Source organism: Solenopsis invicta, chromosome 5 (genome assembly GCF_016802725.1).
Source record: "Solenopsis invicta isolate M01_SB chromosome 5, UNIL_Sinv_3.0, whole genome shotgun sequence".
NCBI lineage: Eukaryota > Metazoa > Arthropoda > Insecta > Hymenoptera > Formicidae > Solenopsis > Solenopsis invicta.
Window position 1 is genome coordinate 16843168 of NC_052668.1, and position 24207 is coordinate 16867374.

The 24207-nt window shown below is 40.7% G+C and overlaps 1 protein-coding gene across 27 annotated transcripts in view; it reads left to right on the forward strand.

The window, feature by feature from the left end:
- Positions 1-24207, forward strand: part of LOC105205869 (extracellular matrix-binding protein ebh) — a 100518-nt gene that overhangs the window by 69337 nt on the left and 6974 nt on the right. For 20 of the 27 annotated variants that reach the window (XR_005574733.1, XM_039448997.1, XM_039448991.1 and 17 more), the window contains 3 exons: positions 929-19087; positions 20059-20127; positions 21056-22246. Coding sequence is in view for 22 of the 27 variants with exons in the window: in XM_039448997.1 (XP_039304931.1) it covers positions 929-19087; positions 20059-20127; positions 21056-22246 (19419 nt within the window). In the remaining 5 variants the exon portion in view is untranslated. Of the gene's footprint in view, positions 1-928; positions 19088-19331; positions 19960-20058; positions 20128-21055; positions 22247-23898; positions 24110-24207 lie in introns of those variants that run through there. The other 7 variants (XR_005574736.1, XR_005574734.1, XR_005574737.1 and 4 more) reach the window with 5 other exon arrangements.

A 24207-nucleotide genomic window follows, 5' to 3' on the forward strand; every position in this document is an offset into this window, starting at 1 on the left:
GTGAGCACTAAACATTTGTTTCTACGCCGTCCACTCACAGGTTCTGGAAGCCAATGCGGATCTCTTCGGAATTTTTTTACCAGCTTGCTTTTACTTTATAATATATAACGGATTATTTTTCTCGGCCTATCTCAAGCAGCTATTACTTATATATTATACAATAATTTTTATACCTCATTTAATCATCCCCACTAATATCCTTAATACTCCGCGAACACTTTTAAATTAATTTGTTTCAGCAAGGTTTCGCTGCAATTATTTGGCGTTGCATGAATGGCCAATATATGTGGCCTAATTGTGTGCGCGCACGGAGCAGCTGTCATTAGAAAAGATCACTAGACGTTGTTCGCGTAGGCCATCAGTATATCGTTCCATTTGCCTATAGTTGATAGATTAAAAAGTACTAAAGTCATCTACTAATAACAATTGACTGTTCTCACTTAAAACAGTAATCAAGAGTTCTTTGCGAAGCTGAACACTACTGTCGTTTATACTCTCTAACAGCTTCATTTTGGTATCTCCAGTGTTTGTTTCATAGTTAGTGTTATACTAATCGATATATTCTCCCAGAGAAACATTTCAAAGTTGCAAGCTACTGAGAACGTTTCAATGAAATTTATTATAAAGTTTAAATATCTATGTTCGTTGCACCACGTATTGATTGTTGGTAGCAATTGGTGTTACTTCTCCTTCTTGAATTACACTTGCCTTGCGTACATAACGATGTAGTGAGAAGATGGCTGCTCCACAGCACATACACTCCACGCACAAACCACACTATTACAGTCTAACCGCAGTTCAAATCAAAAGAGCAATCAAAGAGCGAGCCAGCTTACACTAATGATGACGAAATTGACAATAAAATTGTGTTCCTTTATTTTGCTATCACGTATACAGATGCCTAAAATGTATTATACTTAATTAACAGGTGTAATAGCAGACGCAGAGAAAGAGAAGGGGAAGTTAGCGAAGGAAGGGTGGTCGGTGGTTTATGATGATGATGCGCGGGACAGTAAAGAGGCGCGGGGTGCGATAGACCGGACTGTAATTAACATTTCCTTAGAACAAACGGCTGTCGAGCCGCCGAAAGGTTTCGTTCCCAAACCAGAGCAAATTCCCAGTGTCGAGCCGCCGATGGTTAAAAAGCATCGCGGTGGGACGCCGGAACCCAAAGTTAGCACTTCGAAAACAGTAGTTTCCGTTAGTGGCGATCCGATAGTAGGGCACACGGTAGTTACTAAGACCACACTAGTAAAACAGACGCCGACTAAGACTGTGACCACGAAAGAAACGGTAATTGTTTCCCCCGATAAGAAAGATGTAGTTAGCGAGAAAGAAAAATTGTCTAAGGAGGGTAAGGAAGTCGATGAAAAGTTAGTTCAGGGTGCAGTTCCGATAGGCGTTACGCAAAAGACGGCAAAGGTTGAAACTGTAAAAACTCGATCTGATCAGAAGAAGACACAAGCAAAAGTTCCTACAGGCAAAGATAAAGATAAGGATAAGGAGAAGGAGAAGGAGAAGGAGAAGGAGAAAGAGAAAGAGAAGGAGAAGGAGAAGGAGAAGGAAAAAGATAAAGATACGAAGACTGCGAAAACAGCTTACGAAGACGTTTACAATGTGTCACATTTGGCGGACAGCACGGAAGAAAAATCAGACGAAGAGACGAAGAGAACGAAGGATAAGAGCGGCGGAATATTTTCCGGAATTTTTAAAGGTTCTAAATTGAAGAGAGGCAAGAAAGGTTCAAAGGACACGTCCTTTGATAGTGGCGACGAAGAATCGAAAGCTGTCCTAACGAAAGTCTCGGAACAGCAACCGGAACTTCCTGCTAGTGAAGTAACGGACTCGCATTTCGATAGCAGACTACCAGAAATCACAACCGCACCCGATGTGAGATTGGCTACCGTAGAATTTTTAGAGGATTCTAGACGAATCGCTGCGGGCATGCATGCACCATACGAAGGTGTTGCTAAGCCAGCGGAAAAAGAAGACAAAAAAGCAGAAACTGTCGAGAGCGATGATGATGGCAAGGACAAGACGGGCTTCTTCTCGAATTTGTTCAAAAGCAAGTTTAAAAAGGACGAAGACGCTGTACCTGCTATTCACGTCGAAAAACCTAAAGAAAGCGCAGATCAAATTGCAAAGAAAGAAAAGAAAAAACTGGCAGCAATCGCGAAAGAAAACGAGGATCTGCTGGACCTACAAATGAAAGAAAAGGAGAAAGAGGCCGAAGCAACTACGATTGCCGAAGTACCTAGTGCAATCGAAAAAGAAGCGGAGAAAACTGTGAAGACCGGCGCGAAAGTCGTCGAGGATGTCAAAAGCAAAACGGCCGAAAAGGTTGTTGCTTCAACGGATGAGCAGCCACCCAGTAAAGATGACGAAAAGGAAGAAGATCAGGTAAAAGAGAAGGGTGGCTTCTTCGGCATTTTTAGGAGTCCAAAGTCTAAGGACAAGAAGCTCGCCAAATCGAAGGAAACGTCCTTCGACAGCGGCGACGAGGAAGCTAAAACTATGACAGAGAAACTCTTGGAAGACTCACGGAAAGTTGCTGACATTAGCGTATTACCAATCGTGTACAAAAGTGACGGCACAAAAGTCACTCCCAAAGAAGAGGTGCGTACTTTCATATCGACCACTCATTATGTCGATACTCCGGCGGACAAAATTGGTAAGTCCTACGATGTTGTTCAAACCACGACAAAGGTCGAGAAAATTATTCATGAAGAGATAAATGGAAAAACGGATGTTGACAAGGAGAAAGCTCAAGAGGAGAAAAAAGATATCGAAAAATCCGCTGCAGAGATAAAATCTGATACGCCAGAACCGAAAACACTTGAGACAGAAAAAGATATGGGCGACGACATAAAGGAAAAGAGCGGTGGCTTCTTCGGCAGGTTCAAAAGCCCAAAACTTAAGAGCAAGAAAAGAAGCAGATCCCGAGAGCAGAGTTCTTCGAAAGAGACTTCTTTCGACAGCGGAGACGAGGAAGTTCGACTGGCAACGGCAAAACTTTTGGAAGATACGAGACAGATGGCGGAGAATCTGCATCAGACTGAAGAAAAAGTATCGGAGAGTATTATAAAAACTCCTCCTATAGATGAAGAAATTAAAAAATCTGTCATTCCTGAGGAAGAAGTTGTCGAAAAAGATAAAGGAGGCGGCATTTTTAGTATATTCAGAAGTCCCAAACAAGCGAGGAGTTCTAGATCCAGAAGCAGATCCAAGGAGAAGACACCGTCACTTGAATTGCCGGACAGTGGCCAAGATGAATTACGAGAAGCAACTGCAAAATTCTTGGAGGATTCACGAAATATGGCGGATATTATGGGCAAATTAAGTGATGTTGAAGATAAAGTTTCTACTGAAATAAAAGATAAGGATGATAAATTATTAACGGAAGTTAAAAAAATTGATCATCAAATCACAACTGATGTAGAAGATGTTGATAAAGCCATCAAGGACGGCAAGGACGCAATTGCTAAAAAGGTAGAGGAAAAAACACGTGATGTTGACAGCGCTGAAGCTGCGAAGGATAAAATGGTTAAAGAAGTAAAGAAGACGAAAGAGAAAGGAGCAGGATTTCTATCGGGAATATTCAAAGGTGCGAAACATGCTATGGAAGAGGTATCTGATGACGTAAAAGATTTCATGGAAGATACCAAGAAAGAAGCTGCCTTAGAAGAAGCGCGAGCTAAAGACATGGCAGCCGTTGGCTTGAAGGATTTAGACGAGAAAAAAGATGATTTGGTGAAAGACGCGAAAGACGTTGTTGATAAAACAATTACTGACATTAAAGACACTAAAGATAAGACGGTATCTACTGTGAAAGAGAAGAAGGAAAAAGTCGCAGAGAAGATCTCAAAAGATTTAGAGAAGGCAACAGAACACGTGAAAGAAGCTACTGACAAAGCTGTGACAGACATGAAGAAAATAGACGAAAAAATAGAAACCACTGCAAAAGATGCTATGCAAACAGGTAAAGAAACTAAAGAAGCAATCATTACAGAGGTAAAGGAAGATGCAAAAATAGTAAAAGAAAAAATAACCACTGGTGCTGAATCGGCTGCAGATACTGTAGCATCCGCGAAAGACAAAGTTACCAAAGAGGGAAAGAAAGCTAAAGAAAAAGGAAGTGGTTTCTTCTCCGGCATATTCAAAGGTGCAAAACACGCTGTAGAAGATGCGGCTGATGATGTTAAAGACTTTATGGATGAAACAAAGAAGGAAGCTGCGTTGGAAGAAGAACGTGCCAAAGAAAAGGCTGCTGAGAGTCTAAAAGATCTAAAAGACAAAAAAGACACTGTTGTTAGTGAAGTCGAACAAGCTGTAGATAAAACTGTCGATAAAGCAAAAGATGCAAAAGATAAAACAGTCTCTACAATAAAAGACAAGAAGGATAAAGTTGTCGAGGAAATTTCCAAAGATGCGCAGAAAGTTGCCGATGCTACGAAAGCAGTTGGTGATAAAGTAGCAATAGAAACGAAGAAGGTGGGAGAAAAAATTGAAGAAACCGCAAAAGATGTTGCGCAAGCTGCTAAAGATACTAAGGAATCGGTAGTTAAAGAAGTGAAGGAAGATACAAAATTAGTGAAAGAAAAATTAGCAGCAAGCGTTGATGCGACTGCGGAAGCTGTGGACAGTGCAAAGGATAAAGCGACGAAAGAAGCAAAGAAAACTAAAGATAAAACAGGTCGCTTCTTTTCTGGCATATTTAAAGGCGCTAAACACTCTGTGGAAGATACAACTGCTGATGTCAAGGAATTTTTGGATGAGACGAAAAGAGAAGCTTCTTTAGAAAAAGAACGTGCTGAAAAAGAAGTTGCCGCAGGACTCAAAGATTTGGAAGATAAGAAAGATTCAGTCGTTTCTGATGTTCAACAAACCGCAGACAAAGCCGCAACCGACGTGAAAGATGCAAAAGACAAAGTTATCTCTACAATAAAAGACCAGAAAGATAAAGTTGTCGAAGAAGTTTCCAAAGATGCTCAGAAAGTTGTCGATGCTACAAAAGCAGCCGGTGAAAAAGTAACAGCGGAAACGAAAAAGATCGGAGAAAAAATTAGTGAAACCGCTACAGATGTTGCACACTCTGTGAAAGATACTAAAGATACAGCAGTTAAAGAAGTAAAAGAGGATACGAAAAAAGTAAAAGAAAAATTAAAAGCAGGCGCTGACGCTACAGTAGAAGCTGTAGACGGTGCGAAAGATAAAACTACAAAGGAGGCAAAAAGAGCGAAAGAAAAAACGAGTGGTTTCTTTTCTGGTATATTTAAGGGTGCAAAACACGCCGTAGAAGAAGCAGCTGACGATGTTAAAGATTTCATGGACGAGACAAAAAAAGAAGCTGAGTTAGAAGAAGAACGAGCCAAAGAAAAGATTTCTGCGGAACTTAAGGACATGAAAGATAAAAAGGAAGCGGTGGTAACGGAAGTAAAAGACGCTGCAGATCAAGCCGCAGCTGATGCAAAACATACAAAGGATAAAGCAATTTCTGCTGTTAAGGATCAAAAGGATGAAATTCTCGAAGAAGTTTCTAAAGATGCGCAGAAAGTTTCAGATGCTACGAAAGCAGCCGGCGAAAAAGTAGCAGCAGAGACCAAGGAAATTGGTGAAAAAATAGAAGAAACCGCGACAGATATTGCGCAGGCTGCCAAAGATACCAAAGACGCAGCAGTTAAAGAAGTGAAGGAAGACACAAAATTAGTGAAAGAAAAATTAGAAGCAGGCGTTGATGGGACTGTGGAAGTTGTGGAATCTGCGAAGGGTAAAGCATCGAAAGAAGCAAAGAAAGCTAAAGAAAAAACTTCCGGTTTCTTTTCAGGCATCTTTAAAGGTGCGAAACATACTGCTGAAGATGCATCTCACGATGTCAAGGAATTTTTGGATGAAACAAAAAGAGAAGCTTCTTTAGAAAAAGAACGTGCTAAGGAAGATGTTGTTGCAGGTCTCAAAGATCTAAAAGATAAGAAGGACGCAATTGTAACCGAAGTTCAAGAAGCTGCTGACCAAGCCATTACTGACGTAAAAGATGCAAAAGATAAAGCAGTTTCTGCTGTCAAAGACAAAAAGGATAAAATTGAGGAAGAAGTTTCAAAGGATGCTCAGAAAATTGTTGATAAAACCAAAGCAGCAGGTGAAAAAGTTGCAGCGGAAAAGAAGAAAGTTGATGAAAAGATAGAAGAAACAATTGCAGATGTTGCAGAAAGTGTTAAAGACACTAAAGATGCAGCGGTTAAAGAAGTGAACGAAGATGCGAAGAAAGTAAAAGAAAAATTGATAGCAGGTGCTGATGCGACTGCAGAAGCTGCAGACAGTGCAAAGGATAAGGCGACTAAACAAGCAAAGAAAGCTAAGGAAAAAACAAGTGGTTTCTTTTCTGGCATCTTCAAAGGTGCCAAGCACTCCGTAGAAGAAGCAGCAGACGATGTTAAAGAATTTATGGACGAGACGAAGAAGGAAGCTTTATTGGAAGAGGAACGTGCTAAAGAAATAGCTGCGGCGGGTGTGAAAGATCTGAAAGATAAAAAAGATACTCTCGTTACCGAAGTCCAAGAAGCTGCAGACAAAGTTGTTACTGAAATGAAAGATGCAAAGGATGAAAGAGTTTCTGCAGTAAAGGACAAAAAGGATGAAATTGTCGAAGAAATTTTTAAAGATGCACAGAAAATTGCTGATAAAACAAAAGCAGCAGGTGAAAAAATAGCAACGGAAACAAAAAAGATTGGAGAAAAAATAGAAGATACTACGACGGATGTTGCGAAAGCTGCCAAAGATACTAAAGATGCAGCAGTTAAAGAAGTAAAGGAAGATACGAAACTAATGAAAGAAAAATTGGCAGTAAGTGTTGATGCCACTGCAGAGGCTGCGGACAGTACAAAGGAAAAAGTGACGAAAGAAGCGAAGAAAGCTAAGGAAAAAACAGGTCGTTTCTTCTCTGGTATATTTAAAGGAGGAAAGCACGTTGTTGAAAATGCAACTGACGATGTAAAGGAATTTTTGGAAGAAACAAAGAGAGAAGCATCGTTAGAAAAAGAACGAGTTAAGGAAGAAGTTGCGACTGATATTAAAGATTTGAAAGATAAAAAGGATGCTGTTGTTGCAGGAATTCAAGGGACTACAGAGAAGGCTGTTGCCGATGCGAAAGATGCGAAAGATAAAACTGTCTCTGCAATGAAAGAAAAGAAGGATAAAATAGCTGAGGAAGTTTCTAAAGATGTACAGAAAGTTGCCGATGCCACGAAAGCAGCCAGCGACAAAGTGGCAGAGGAAGCAAAGAAAATCGGTGAAAAGATAGAAGGGACTGCTGAGGATGTTGCACAAACAGCAAAGGACACTAAAGATGCAGTAGTTAAAGAAGTAAAGGAAGATACGAAGCAAGTGAAAGAAAAATTGGCAGCAGGCGCTGAGGCAACTGCAGAAGCTGTTGATGATGCAAAGGATAAAGCATCGAAAGAAGCGAAAAAAGCCAAAGAAAAAACTGGAGGCTTCTTTTCCGGAATATTTAAAGGCGCGAAACATGCTGTAGAAGACGCTGCCGACGACGTCAAAGAATTTATGGATGAGACGAAGAAGGAAGCTGCGTTGGAAGAAGAACGTGCCAAAGAAACGGCTGCTGAGAGTCTGAAAGATCTAAAAGATAAAAAAGACACTGTCGTTAGTGAAGTCAAAGAAGCTGTGGATAAAGCTGTCGATAAAACGAAAGATGCAAAAGATAAAACGGTGTCTACAATAAAAGACAAGAAGGATAAAGTAGTTGAGGAAATTTCTAAAGATGCGCAGAAAGTTGCCGATGCTACAAAAGCAGCTGGTGATAAAGTAGCAACGGAAACGAAGAAGATCGGAGACAAAATAGAAGAAACCGCAGCAGATGTAGCACAAACTGCTAAGGATTCCAAAGATGCAACAGTTAAAGAAGCAAAGGTGGATACGAAAAAAGTAAAAGAAAAATTAAAAGCAGGCGCTGACGCTGCCGTAGAAGCTGCAGACGGTGCAAAAGATAAAGCGACGAAAGAAGCGAAGAAAGCTAAAGATAAAACATCTGGTTTCTTTTCGGGTATTTTTAAAGGTGCAAAACACACAGCTGAAGATGCATCTGCTGATGTCAAAGAATTTTTGGATGAGACGAAAAGGGAAGCTTCTTTAGAAAAAGAACATGCTGAGGAAGAAATTGCCGCACGACTCAAAGATTTGGAAGATAAGAAAGATTCAGTCGTTTCTGATGTTCAACGAGCCGCAGACAAAGCCGCAGCCGACGTGAAGGATGCAAAAGATAAAGCTGTCTCTACAATAAAAGACGATAAGGATAAAGTTGCCGAAGAAGTTGCCAAAGATGCTCAGAAAGTTGTTAATGCCACAAGAGCAGCTGAAGGTGAAAAAGTAACAGCGGAAACAAAAAAGATCGGAGAAAAAATTAGTGAAACCGCAGCAGATGTTGCACAAACTGCTAAGGATACTAAAGATGCAGCAGTTAAAGAAGTAAAGGAGGATACGAAAAAAGTTAAAGAAAAATTAAAAGCAGGCGCTGATGCTGCCGTAGAAGCTGCAGACGGTGCAAAAGACAAAGCTATAAAGGAGGTAAAAAAAGCAAAAGAAAAGACGAGTGGTTTCTTTTCTGGTATATTCAAAGGTGCGAAACACGCCGCGGAAGATGTATCTGACGATTTGAAGGATCATGTAAGTGGCGCGAAGACGGATGCAGCTGGAGATTTGGAAGAATTAAAACGAAAAAAGGATAACGTAATACAAAGTGCGAAAGATATTGAAGACAAAGCTATTGAAGATGCGAAACATGTCAAAGATAAAACAGTTTCTCTCGCAAAAGATGCAGAAGATAAACTTGTAGATACGACTGCCAAAGATATAGATAAAGCAGCACATGATTTGAAAGTAGTTCGTGATGATGTAGTTTCAAAGACCAAGGACGTAGTTGAAAAAGTTGAAACTTCTGTAGCAGATGTTGGGCGTGATATAAAGGATGTCAAGGACACAGTTGTTGCGGCAGCAAAAGAAGACACCAAAGTTATAAAGAAAAAATTGGTTGCGAGATCTGAATCTCTTTCCGAATCAGATGTTATTAAAGATAAGGCAAGCAAAGAGTCGAAAAAAGCTAAAGAAAAAGCTAGCGCGTTTTTCTCGGGAATATTTAGAGGATCGAAGCATTCCGTGGACAGCACAATGGATGATGTGAAAGAGTTCCTCGACGAAACGAAAAAAGAAGCAGCATTAGAGCAAGCACAAGCCAAAGAAGCAGCGGAAGCCGAACTCAAAGATCTAAAGCACAAGGTAGACAGCGTGGTTGACGAAGCGAAAGAAAAGGAAACTCGTGTTACTAAAGACATAGTTGACCAAGTCGAAAAGACTATTGATAATACTAAAGCGACAGCTGACAAAGTAATTGCAGATACGAAGCGAGTTGCTGATGATATTACGCAAGATATTGCAGACGCTAAAGACAGCGTGACCAAAGAAGTGAAAGAAGATGTGCAAGCAGCGAAAGAAAAATTAAAGGCAGATGATGAAGCTGTAGCAGAAGGTGCTGTCACTACGAAGGATAAGATAACTAAAGAATCGAAGAAAGTTAAAGAAAAAGGAAGCGGCTTCTTTTCTGGCATATTTAAAGGTGCAAAACACGCTGTAGAAGGTGCGGCTGATGATGTTAAGGAATTTGTAGATGAAACGAAAAAGGAGGCTGCATTGGAAGAAGAACGTGCCAAAGAAAAACTTGCTGCAGGTTTGAAAGATTTGAAAGACAAAAGAGACACTGTCGTTAGTGAAGTAGATGAAGCTGTAGACAAAGCTGTTGATAAAGCAAAAGATGCAAAAGATAAAACAGTCTCTACAATAAAAGACAAGAAGGATAAAGTTGTTGAGGAAATTTCCAAAGATGCGCAGAAAGTTGCCGATGCTACGAAAGCAGCTGGTGAGAGAGTAGCGACGGAAACGAAGAAGATCGGAGACAAAATAGAAGAAACCGCAGCAGATGTAGCACAATCTGCTAAAGATACTAAAGATGCAGCAGTTAAAGAAGTGAAGGAAGATACAAAATTAGTGAAAGAAAAATTAGGAGCAGGCGTTGAAACGACTGCGGAAGCTGTGGACAGTGCAAAGGATAAAGCGACGAAAGAAGCGAAGAAAGCTAAAGATAAAACATCTGGTTTCTTTTCGGGCATCTTTAAAGGTGCAAAACACGCTGTAGAAGGTGCGGCTGATGATGTTAAAGAATTTGTGGATGAAACGAAAAAGGAGGCTGCATTGGAAGAAGAACGTGCCAAAGAAAAACTTGCTGCAGGTTTGAAAGATTTGAAAGACAAAAAAGACACTGTTGTTAGTGAAGTTGATGAAACTGTAGACAAAGCTATCGATAAAGCAAAAGATGCAAAAGATAAAACAGTCTCTACAATAAAAGACAAGAAGGATAAAGCTGTTGAGGAAATTTCCAAAGATGCGCAGAAAGTTGCCGATGCTACGAAAGCAGCTGGTGAGAGAGTAGCGACGGAAACGAAGAAGATCGGAGACAAAATAGAAGAAACTGCAGCAGATGTAGCACAAACTGCTAAGGATACTAAAGATGCAGCAGTTGAAGAAGTGAAGGAAGATACAAAATTAGTGAAAGAAAAAATAGAAGCAGGCGTTGATACGACTGCGGAAGCTGTGGACAGTGCAAAGGATAAAGCGAAGAAAGCTAAAGATAAAACATCCGGTTTCTTTTCGGGCATCTTTAAAGGTGCAAAACATACAGCTGAAGATGCATCTGCTGATGTCAAAGAATTTTTGGATGAGACGAAAAGAGAAGCTTATTTAGAAAAAGAACATGCTAAGGAAGAAGTTGCAGCAGGACTCAAAGATTTAGAAGATAAGAAAGATTCAATTGTTTCTGATGCTCAACAAGCTGCAGACAAAGTCGTAGCCGACGTGAAAGATGCAAAAGATAAAGCAATTTCAACTACTAAAGATAAAAAGGATAAAATTGTCAAAGAAATATCAAAGGATGTGCAAAAGGTTGCTGATACAACAAAAGCAGCTGGTGAAAAAATAGCAACAGAAACAAAGAAGGCCGGCAAAAAAATAGAAGAAACTGAAGCAGATGTTGCGCAAGCTGCTAAAGATACTAAAGATGAAACAGTTAAAGAAGTGAAGGAAGTTGCAAAGAAAGTAAAAGAAAAATTGACAGCAGGTGCTGATGCAATTGCAGAAGCTGCAGACAGTGCAAAGGATAAGGCGACTAAACAAGCGAAAAAAGCTAAGGAAAAAACGAGTGGTTTCTTTTCTGGCATCTTCAAAGGTGCCAAGCACTCCGTAGAGGAAGCGGCTGACGATGTTAAAGAATTTATGGATGAGACGAAGAAGGAAGCTTTATTGGAAGAGGAACGTGCCAAAGAAATAGCTGCTGCGGGTGTAAAAGATCTGAAAGATAAAAAAGACATTCTCGTTACCGAAGTTCAAGAAGTTGCGGACAAAGCCGGAGATGATATGAAAGATGCAAAAGATAAAGCAATTTCTACTGTTAAGGACAAAAAGGATAAAATTGTAGAAGAAATTTCAAAGGATGCACAAAAAGTTGCCGATACAACAAAAGCAGCCGGTGAGAAAGTATCAGCGGAAACAAAAGAAGTTGGTAAGAAGATAGAAGAAACTGCGGCGGATATTGTGAAAACTTCTAAGGACACTAAAGATGCAGCAATTAAAGATGTAAAAGAAGATACGAAATTAATGAAAGAAAAATTGACAGCAGGTGTTGATGCCGCTGCAGAGGCTGCAGACAGTACAAAGGAGAAAGCAACGAAAGAAGCGAAGAAAGCTAAAGAAAAAACAGGTCGTTTCTTCTCTGGTATATTTAAAGGAGGAAAACACGCCGTAGAAGATGCAGCTGACGATGTAAAGGAATTCTTGGAAGAAACAAAGAGAGAAGCATCGTTAGAAAAAGAACGAGTTAAGGAAGAAGTTGCGACTGATATTAAAGATTTGAAAGATAAAAAGGATGCTGTTGTTGCAGGAATTCAAGGGACTACAGAGAAGGCTGTTGCCGATGCGAAAGATGCGAAAGATAAAACTGTCTCTGCAATGAAAGAGAAGAAGGATAAAATAGCTGAGGAAGTTTTTAAAGATGCACAGAAAGTTGCCGATGCCACGAAAGCAGCCAGCGAGAAAGTAACAGCGGAAGCGAAGAAGATCGGCGAGAAGGTAGAAGGGACGGCTGCGGATGTTGCACAAACAGCAAAGGACACTAAAGATGCAGCAGTTAAAGAAGCAAAGGAAGATTCAGAGTTAGTGAAAGAAAAATTAGCAGCGGGCACTGATGCGGCTGCAGAAACTGTTGATGGTGCAAAGGATAAAGCATCGAAAGAAGCGAAAAAAGCGAAAGAAAAAACTGGAGGCTTCTTTTCCGGAATATTTAAAGGCGCGAAACATGCTGTAGAAGACGCTGCCGACGACGTCAAAGAATTTATGGATGAAACGAAGAAGGAAGCTGCGTTGGAAGAAGAACGTGCCAAAGAAAAAGCTGCTGAAAGTCTAAAAGATCTAAAAGACAAAAAAGACACTGTTGTTAGTGAAGTCGAACAAGCTGTAGATAAAACTGTCGATAAAGCAAAAGATGCGAAAGATAAAACAGTCTCTACAATAAAAGACAAGAAGGATAAAGTTATCGAGAAAGTTTCCAAAGATGCGCAGAAAGTTGCTGATGTTACAAAAGCTGCTGGTGAGAAAGTAGCAACGGAAACGAAGACGGTGGGAGAAAAAATTGAAGAAACCGCAAAAGATGTTGCGCAAGCTGCTAAAGATACTAAGGAAGCGGCAGTTAAAGAAGTGAAGGAAGATACAAAATTAGTGAAAGAAAAATTAGCAGCAAGCGTTGATGCGACTGCGGAAGCTGTGGACAGTGCAAAGGATAAAGCGACGAAAGAAGCGAAGAAAGCTAAAGATAAAACAGGTCGCTTCTTTTCTGGCATATTTAAAGGCGCTAAACACTCTGTGGAAGATACAACTGCTGATGTCAAGGAATTTTTGGATGAGACGAAAAGAGAAGCTTCTTTAGAAAAAGAACGTGCTGAAGAAGAAGTTGCCGCAGGACTCAAAGATTTGGAAGATAAGAAAGATTCAGTCGTTTCTGATGTTCAACGAGCCGCAGACAAAGCCGCAACCGACGTGAAAGATGCAAAAGACAAAGTTGTTTTTGCAATAAAAGACCAGAAAGATAAAGTTGTCGAAGAAGTTTCCAAAGATACTCAGAAAGTTGTCGATGCTACAAAAGCAGCCGATGAAAAAGTAACAGCGGAAACGAAAAAGATCGGAGAAAAAATTAGTGAAATCGCTACAGATGTTGCACACTCTGTGAATGATACTAAAGATACAGCAGTTAAAGAAGTAAAAGAGGATACGAAAAAAGTAAAAGAAAAATTAAAAGCAGGCGCTGACGCTACAGTTGAAGCTGTAGACGGTGCGAAAGATAAAGCTACAAAGGAGGCAAAAAAAGCGAAAGAAAAAACGAGTGGTTTCTTTTCTGGTATATTCAAGGGTGCGAAACACGCCGTAGAAGATGCAGCTGACGATGTTAAAGATTTTATGGACGAAACAAAAAAAGAAGCTGAGTTAGAAGAAGAACGAGCTAAAGAAAAGATTTCTGCGGAACTTAAGGACATGAAAGATAAAAAGGAAGCGGTGGTAACGGAAGTAAAAGATGCTGCAGATCAAGCCGCAGCTGATGCAAAACATGCAAAGGATAAAGCAATTTCTGCTGTTAAGGATCAAAAGGATGAAATTGTCGAAGAAGTTTCTAAAGATGCGCAGAAAGTTTCCGATGCCACAAAAGCAGCCGGCGAAAAAGTAACAGCAGAAACAAAGAAAATTGGTGAAAAAATAGAAGAAACCGCGACAGATATTGCGCAGGCTGCCAAAGATACCAAAGATGCAGCAGTTAAAGAAGTAAAGAAGGATACAAAAAAGATAAAAGAACAAATAGCAACAAGTGCTGACACTGCTGCGGAAGCTGTGGATCAAACAAAAGAAAAAGCGACGAAAGAAGTAAAGAAAGTTAAGGAAAAAACTGGTCGTTTCTTTTCCGGAATATTTAAAAGCGCGTCCTTTAAACACTCTGTAGAAGATGCGTCTGGCGATGTCAAAGAATTTTTAGATGAAACGAAAAGAGGAGCTTCCGTTGAAAAAGAACATATTACGGATGAAATTTTTGCTGATCTCAAGGATTTGAAGGATAAGAAAGATGCCGTCGTAGCCGGAGTTGAACAAGTCACAGATAAAACTGTTACTGACATAAAAGATGCTAAAGATAAGACCGTTTCTGCTGTAAAAGATAAAAAAGATAAAATTGTTGATGAGGTTTCTAAAGATGTGCAGACAGTTGCCGATACAACAAAAGCAGCAGCTGAAAATGTAGCAACGCATACGAAGGAAATCGGAGAAAAAATAGAAGAAACTGCGACAGATATTGCTAAAGCTGCCAAGGACACTAAAGATGCTGCAGTTAAAGAAGTAAAGGAAGATACCAAATTAATAAAAGAAAAATTAACAGCAGGTGTTGATGCCGCTGCAGAGGCTGCGGACAGTACAAAGGAAAAAGTGACGAAAGAAGCGAAGAAAGCTAAAGAAAAAACAGGTCGTTTCTTCTCTGGTATATTTAAAGGAGGAAAGCACGCCGTAGAAGATACAGTTGACGATGTTAAGGAATTCTTGGAAGAAACGAAGAGAGAAGCATCATTAGAAAAAGAACGAGTTAAGGAAGAAGTTGCGGCTGATATTGAAGATTTAAAAGATAAAAAGGATGCTGTCGTTGCAGGAATTCAAGAGACCACAGAGAAGGCTGTTGCCGATGCGAAAGATGCGAAAGATAAAACTGTCTCTGCAATGAAAGAGAAGAAGGATAAAATAGCTGAGGAAGTTTTTAAAGATGCACAGAAAGTTGCCGATGCCACGAAAGCAGCCAGCGAGAAAGTAACAGCGGAAGCGAAGAAGATCGGCGAGAAGATAGAAGGGACGGCTGCGGATGTTGCACAAACAACAAAGGACACTAAAGATGCAGCAGTTAAAGAAGCAAAGGAAGATTCAGAGTTAGTGAAAGAAAAATTAGCAGCGGGCGCTGATGCGGCTGCAGAAACTGTTGATGGTGCAAAGGATAAAGCATCGAAAGAAGCGAAGAAAGCCAAAGAAAAAGCTGGAGGCTTCTTTTCCGGGATATTTAAAAGCGCAAAACATGCTGTAGAAGACGCTGCCGATGACGTCAAAGAATTTTTAGATGAAACAAAACATGAAGCAGAATTGGAAGAAGCTCGTGCTAAGGAAGCTGTAGAAGTTGGATTGAAGGATCTGGAACATAAAAAGGATACTATTGTTACTGGTGTAAAAGACACAGCAGATCGTACTCTCGCTGAAGTAAAAGATGCGAAAGACAAGACTGTCGCTGCAGCGAAAGATACGAAAGATAAAGTTACTGAGAAAATCTCGGAAGATATTCAGAAGGCTGTTGATACAGGCAAAGCTACCAAAGACAAACTGACATCAGAAGTGAAGAAAGTTGGTGAGAAATTAGATTCAACAGCACAAGATGTTGCGCACGATATTTCGCACGTGAAAGATGCAGCTGTTAAAGAAGTTAAAGATGATACGCATATAGTGAAAGAGAAAATGACAGCTGGAGTAGAAGCTGTAACTGAAAGTGCTGAAACTATTAAGGATAAAGCAGTTAAAGGAGCAAAGAAAACAAAAGAAAAAGGATCAGGTTTTCTGTCAGGTATATTTAAAGGCGCTAAGCATTCCGTTGAAAGCGCATCAGATGATGTTAAAGAATTTCTAGATGAAACAAAACGCGAGGCAGAACAAGAAGAAGCTCGTATTAAAGAAGCAGCAGCCGCTGGATTGAAGGATCTAGAACATAAAAAAGATGCTGTCGTTACTGGTGTAAAAGATATTACTGATCATGCTGTAGCTGAAATAAAAGATGCCAAAGATAAAACTATTGCCACGGCAAAAGACACAAAGGATAAAATCGCCGAGAAAGTCTCCGAAGATATTGACAAAGTTGCTGATGCGACCAAAGCTGCTAAAGACAAAGTAACTTCAGAATTGAAAGAAGTTGGTGAAAAAATGGATTCGACAGCGCAGGATGTTACACAAAAAATTGCAGATACCAAAGATGCTGTTGTTAAGGAAGTACAGGATGATACAAAAAAGGTGAAAGAGAAATTGGCCACGGGAGTTGAAACCGTGACTGATGGTGCTGGAGCAGCTAAAGATAAAGCAACTAAAGAAGCGAAGAAAGTTAAAGAAAAGGGATCTGGTTTTCTATCGGGCTTATTTAAAGGAACAAAGCACGCCGTGGATGATGTCACTGACGACGTCAAAGAAGTTTTAGACGAAACTAAGAAAGAAGCTTTATTGGAACAAGAACATGCCAAAGAGAAAGCTGCCGCAACTCTCAAAGACTTGAAGGATAAAAAAGACGTTGCTGTCAGCGAAGCACAAGAGATCATAGACAAAACTGTCGCTGACGTGAAAGATAAAAAAGATAAAATTACAGATGACATTTCCAAAGATGCTCAAAAAATTGCTGACGCTACGAAAGCAGCTGGTGAGAAAGTCGTAATAGAAACAAAGAAAGTTGGTGAAAAAATAGAAGAAACTGCAGCAGATGTTGCGCAAGCTGCCAAGGATACTAAAGATGCTGCAGTTAAAGAAGTAAAAGAAGATACGAAAAAAGTAAAAGAAAAATTGACAACCGGCATCAGTGCTGTAGGCGATAGTGCTGAAACTGCTAGAGATAAAACAGTCAAAGGTGCGAAGAAAGTTAAAGAAAAGGGATCCGGTTTTCTGTCGGGAATATTTAAAGGTACCAAGCATTCCGTTGAAAGTGCAGCAGACGATGTCAAAGAATTTCTAGATGAAACAAAACGTGAAGCAGAACAAGAAGAAGCTCGTGCTAAGGAAGCAGCAGCCGCTGGATTGAAGGATCTAGAACATAAAAAGGATGCTGTCGTTACTGATGTAAAAGATATTACTGATCAAGCTGTGGCTGAAATAAAAGATGTCAAAGATAAAACTATTGCCACAGCAAAAGACACAAAGGATAAAGTCGCCGAGAAAGTCTCCGAAGATATTGACAAAGCTGCTGATGCGGCCAAAGCTGCTAAATACAAAGTAATCTCAGAATTGAAAGAAGTTGGTGAAAAAATGGATTCGACAGCGCAGGATGTTGCACAAGGAATTGCAGATACCAAAGATGCTGTTGTTAAGGAAGTACAGGATGATACAAAAAAGATGAAAGAGAAATTGGCCACGGGAGTTGAAGCCGTGGCTAACGGTGCTGGAGCAGCTAAGGATAAAGCAACTAAAGAAGCAAAGAAAGTTAAAGAAAAGGGATCTGGTTTTCTCTCAGGAATAGTTAAAGGCGCGAAACACGCTGTCGGGAGTGCAAAAGGTGACGTCAAAGAATTTCTGGATGATACAAAGCACGAAGCGCAATTGGAAGAAGCTCGTGCTAAAGAAATTGCTGCGGCTGGTGTGAAGAAACTGGAACACCAGAAAGATGCCGTTGTTGATAGTGCAAAGGATGTTACGAAAGAATTAGTAGCTGATGTCCAGGAGGCGAAAGATAAAATTTCTGAAACAACAGTCAAAGCAACAGATACCGCGAAGACTGCAGTTGATAAGTTAGCAACTGAAGCGAAGAAAGTCGGTGAGAAAATAGAATCCAAAACTACAGATATAGCACATGATATAAGAGATGCTGAAGAAAGTCTTTCTAAAGAAATAAAAAAGGACACAAAGGCGGTAAAAGATAAATTACTAACAAGTGCCGACGCTGTAACTGATGGTGCCAAAACGGCTAAAGACGGGTTTGTGAAAGACGCCAAGAAAACAAAGGATAAGGGTTCGGATTTCCTATCTGGAGTTATTCAGGACGCGAAGCAAACAGGAAAGGAAATTTCCGACGACGTGAAAGATTTTCTGGAAACAACCAGGCAAGAAGCAGCTGCTGATGAAGCGCTTGCTAAAGAAGCCGCAGCGACTAGACTGAAAGAACTTGAACAAAAGAAGGATAAAGCTGCTGGTGAAATTAAAACCACTACAGATAAAACTATAAAGGGCGCGAAAGATGCAAAACAAAAAAGTCTTTCCAGTATAAAAGAAGCGAAAGACAAAACGATCTCGACTGTTAAAGCGGCGGGAAGCAAAATAGGTCAAAGTATATCGCAAGCCAGTGAAAAAGTTAAGTCTACTGGTCAAGATGCGACGCGGAAAACTAAACGAACCAAAGACGCTGTCACGAGTGAAGCGAAAGAAGATACGCGAGCGGTCAAAGGAAAGGTGGCAACGGGCACGAGTGCAGCCGCTAGTACAGCGGAAACTGCTAAAGACAAAACCACGAAAGAAGTTAAAAAGATCAAACAAAAAGCAGGCGGTTTTATATCAGGCGTGGTGAAGAGCGCCAAGCATGCAGTAGAAGACGCAACGGATGACATGAAGGAATTTCTGGAAGAAACCAAGCAGGAGGCAACCGCGGATGAAGCTCGCGCTAAGAGCGATCTCGCTCAAGCAAAAGATAAATCCGGCAAGTTGGCAACTGATGCGAAGGAAAAATCTGTCAGTGCCGCCAAAGTCGCAAGAAAAAGTCCCCCAAAGGCAACAAAATCAGCAACAGATGCGAAGAGCGCGGGCAAAGCTTCGCCTATCACTAGGAGAACGAGTAGAGAATCGCCAGTGACAGAAACAAAAAGAGGTGATAGAGGATCGAAACGCATGAGTGAAAGTGCTCATGAGGTATCTGGTCGAGGTAGTTGGGAGGATAGTCTTCGTAGGTCCGATGTAGTTAGTAGGCCGGCGACGTCCGGTGGCGTCGAGCATTTAACCGAGGTAGTTAGCGTTAAGAAAGTTTCTCGCATTCCACAAAAGATTAGTCCGGGTAAAGATGTGACCGCGGACGATTCGGTCAAATCGCGTAAAGTAGAGACAGTAACTACGGTAGGGCACCCCGAGCCTCACACACGGCACTCCGTCACCACAATCGTGACAAAGTCTGTGCGAACGACCCCACCGCCACCCAGTTCACTCGCCGAGTTCACTGACAGTAGAACCGAAGGTATCTTGCAATAATCTTGCGTTATATCCATATCTATATCTATATATTATATATTACATATACCAGCTGTGTGTAACATGATTAATGATTAAGTTGACGCTTCTCTGTAACTTCAGTTTTACTAGTTATTCTCGTGACATCAGAGAGCAAAAAAAAAGAAAGAGATATATATACATATATATATATATATACATTCATGCACCTTCGTCATTCATTAATGAAACTTAACACTCTAATCTTTTAGTCATTTCCAGTCCACTAATTCATCATTATATGACCTGGTAGAACCAATCAACAACATCCGAGACATTCATACTACCGCTTGTTCCTATTATAATTTTCTGCGTACTGTTTTGGATTTTCTTTATGTTTTCATGTGTATCGAATGGGTATATTGTTAATCGAAATTAATTTTACACAAATACTATGCGCTTAATTATTATTAATTATATTTAAGATAAAATCCAAATCAGGAACGATTCGTTATAACATGAAGGTTCAAAGAGACATCCGGTCGATACCGAGAAAAATAAACGATATACCTATGTGTACTACATTTAATTATTTGCTATACTTATTTTCAGTTATGTCCTAACAATGATTTTGTTAACACCCTTTTAATGCATGATTCCAGGTTTTTACGCTATTTTTTAAACATCACTCTTACTACGATGGATAATTTTCCTAGTACTACTCGAACGTCGGAACCTTATTTTGTCGCCAATCGTGTCTCTTTTTTTTCGTTTGTAGCGTATAACATATAGAGATCACGTATTTACGATTATGCGGTAATTATGTCTCATTGAAATTAACAGGTATACCACAACTAGCGAAGCATGAACCGAGGTATGCCATGCAGAGAAAAAAAAAAACATCATCCATCATCTAATCTTTGTTGAATCACTGCTTTCAATGTCGTACTTGCCGATTCCCGGTGTGAACTCAATTCTTTCTCTGTGTAAACTTTTCAGACGTGACCAAAGAGGCTGCGCGACGGGCACAGAATCTGGCGGATCAGGCGTATACCTCGACGAAAGCAGGTAACGTAAAATCGACTCGAGTAAAATGTAAAACAGTTCACGTACGCGGGTCATCATCTCCGATCGAAGATCAGTAACGGTAGCAGACTCTGTTTTTTGGTGCCCTCATTTATATTTAGCTTTATCTTCCATAGTTAGCACCTGCCGACGCTTTCACACTAACTGATACTGTGCGCACGTCTCTTACTAAATAGTTACCGATCTCTTTTTTTGTTTGTTTTGCCGAGAACAAGAGGTAACTCTCGATCGCTCGGTCGAAAAGCCATTTTGTATATAGTATATACTCGTCGAGTAGTTTAGCCAATTGTACAGCGTGTCCAGCAAATTATGGCATTGTTATACCGGTTAGAAAGTGATCCCTCTTAAAAAGACAAATAAGAAATACATTGTTTAGATCTACATAGTTTAGATCTTACCTTTTTTTTCAATTATAATTGCGTGATCCCGAGAAAAAGAATGTAGAATATTCTGAAGGTAGAAAGAACAAATTGTCGAAACGGCGTGTTTCTGTGCTTCCATAGTGGTACATTTTAGTAAGACTCAGGCGCCACGACCAGACACCGTTTTTTAATGAGTGTATTTTTTCGTTTTCAATAAACAGACTAATCCTGGTTGCAATATTGATACTAACTAAATAAAACTACTAAATACGCGAGCAGAGAGCCATGGTGCACGCGCACACGCATTACGCGCGAGGTGCATCTTTTCAGGATTGCCTCTCCCACATCCCACGTGCGTACGTGCGTGCACTAGGCGCAAATCTCTCGCTTATTAATGCGTAATGTGCGCGTACACATGCGAGGCAGACACACTCCGAATCTTTCCGGTTCAACTTTGGCAGCTGGGCTAGAGTTGAAATTCTTAGTGTGTATCAATGTGCTTTATGTCCTTGTTCCTGTTCTTGTCCATGTCCTTTTGGATGGGTCAGGGCATGATTCGGCTGAGATTGATGGGACTGTAGAGAGGCATGCTACTTCTGCTCCATCAAAACAACCTGTTCCCGCCCCGCGTCACTCCACCACCAAGCCGTCTACCAAACCCGAGTTCCATCTGGAGCTCAGTGATGCCTCACGAACATGTAAAATGATCGAGCAGCCGTCCAAACCGATACAGGAGGCGCAGTCGCCGAGCAAGAGCAAGATACCCCTTGAAATTGACCCTCACATCTCTAAATTGAACGACGATCCTGAATCCGTCCAATTAGAATCCTCGGAAGATTATTTTATTGGTCCACAAGCGGCTTTGCGAACCATCAAACACGTTACCACTAGGGAGTACACGGACAGGGAATTGATTAAAGAGAGGGAAGAAAAAAGAAAAATATTACTGAGCGATGTGATTCAAACGGTTAAAACGGATGATCTAACTGAGACTACTATAAGTAATAGAACGGAGATGACACCCTCGAGGGAACAAATGCAACGAACAACGATTACGACGATGACCAGCGACTCGTCGATCGATCCTGCGAGACTGGAGGAGCTTTTGACGACGGACGATTCTTTGCAACCTGTAACGCGCGAGGAGATGCTCAAGAGGATAAACCAAGCTGCTAACACGCTGTCGAGTGAGATGTTTGATTTTGGCGACAAATTCCCGGATTCCTCAACCACTACGATAAGGACCGAAAGATCGGAGTCTGATGATGTCGTGCAGATGGTCACAACCGTACAACGCGTGACGACAGAAACGCCGGAGATCGAAAGAACCGAGAGGGTAGTGAGAACGGTGATCTCTAGCAGCGATGGAGGCGGCTATGGGGATGCCGAGTCCGCCCTAAGAAGTCTTCAGGAGCAATTAACGAGATCCGAGATTGGCGAGACCGCTTCTTGGACTGCGGCGAATGAACAGTGGGAGGCGCAGTATTCCCAAGACACGTCGCCCGAATCCGGGAACGACGGCGGCGCTGATACGTTTGCTAGCAGCAACAACAACAACAATAACAACAACAAGAACGATGGTAGTTCGAGGCACGATATACACAGCGACACCGATAGTGACGGTTCGCCGCAACCTAGAAGAAGATCTCCGAGCAAGAGGCGTACGTTGGGCAGTTCCAGCGGGTCGGATGTAGCACTGCACGAAGGTGCGGAGCTGTCCCCGTTGGAGGACGACCAAGGTACCGCACTCTCACAGCTAACCTTCTGCATAAGCAATGTACATACCCCTTAAAACTCCCCTCGCTGATCAGTTACCTTCCGGATTATGTGAACGAGCCCGAAAAGAAAAGATATATATATCTGTACATAGATTATTAGACGTTGAGCTTTGGTGTTGAACCCCGGCTACCTTTGCACGCAACTCCCATACGTTTCCCCGCTAACTTCCTGCTAGTTGCACGATGAGAGCGCGTTCGATGTTTGTAATTGTTTGATGAAAAGAGTTAACATTGGGTGATGGGACTTAATCGATGAAAATCATCCTTGGAAATTCCAAGCCGGAACGATAAAACTAATAAATTAAGATCACTTGAATTCTAGAATTACTGTCATGTATGTATGCAATTGTTCCAGGGATGTAAATTCAGATTAAAACATGAGAGTTCAAAGGGTCAGAGGTCTTCTAAATTCGCACAATTTGCTGCACACATGCTAATAACTAAAAAAGAAGTGAAGAAATCTTTTCTTGAACTGTTGAAGTAATCAAAATTTGAAAGAAATATTTTTGTTAATTTTCAATTATGAAGACCTCTGACCCTCTGTTGCTGCTTGAAACTTGAGATTGCAAGGAACAAATGGGAATTGTTCGCTTGGAAATTGCATGATCCGTGGTGTTTTGAGGACCATAACTGTATTATGCACACGATGTCGAGGGCATCGTGCGTACAAAAAAATAACGACCTACAAGGAAAAATAAAGCTTGTCAAGTGCAGTCATAAGTCTGCATAAAGCGCGTGATATACTCCTCTTCGTGGGCGCGTTGCGAGGAATTGTGACATGTGCGGTTAATGGTGATCAACTAAGTGTTGCTTCTCGTTCGGGAAACGTTCAACTATGATAACGTCGTTCTCTGACTTTTTTTCGTTTTTCCGTTGGTCTTGGCTACAGGATGGATGGAGTCTTGTGATCAGGGGCTTCCTGGGACTAGCATACTTTCATTCAAAATTCATTTGCGATCAGCCACGTTGAACGATCAAACGCATATCTATCACACGTCGATGCGTTATTCGTGCTTTTATCGACATGAAAAGAAAGGCCTAATGTATCGTGAGGCGTCTTTACACGATTTTCTTGAAATAGCGCTAACAAAATAACAATGGTTTTGCAATTGAATAGAAAAACTTATAAAGATTATGACAAACGTTTAAAAAGTCTTCACGGGACATAAATTCAACTCGTATGCGGTTATTTAATGTTAGATGGTATGAGTTACTTTACAAAAGTTTTACCTCAAATTGCATAAGATTATTTTCCTTATTTGTATTAAAATTTAATGAAGACAGGATTAAATTTTGAGTTTGTTTGTAACAACTTATTGACTTCTCATTCGATGAATTGAAATCGGTAATATTTTACGACCGAGAGTTTAATCGTGAGCACATTGTTAAATGATTAAATTAATTTAATCAGTAATCTGATAAAATAATCATTACAATATATAATTTTCACTTTAACTTTCGAAACAAAATGTGGCTATCCTATTACTCTCGGCTTCTTCATACTAATCACATGGCGGTGCAGCCATCATTCAGTCACTCAGTCAAACAATCAACTTATCGAAATTTACACATCCGACGATGATTCATGGCAATTGATAATCTTTAAATGACAGAAACACACAGTATGATACAGTCGGTTTGCTCAGGCAATAGGATAGAACCGAAGACTAGGACGAAGACATCCAGTAGAACCAGCTGCGCGCGTTGGATGAGCATAGCTGTCGCTGTGCTGGTACTTCTAGTAGCGCTTATACTTGCCCTGGAGCCACAAACATTTCGTCGTGTCATCTACACCCTGTCTAACAATGTCCCGAGGCAAACCGGGTACGATTACCCTTACACATTATTTATTGTCTACTAAAGAGTATACGTTTTGTAAATTGAATCTCTTTAAAAGGTCAAGTCAAACTTTTACGGCCATC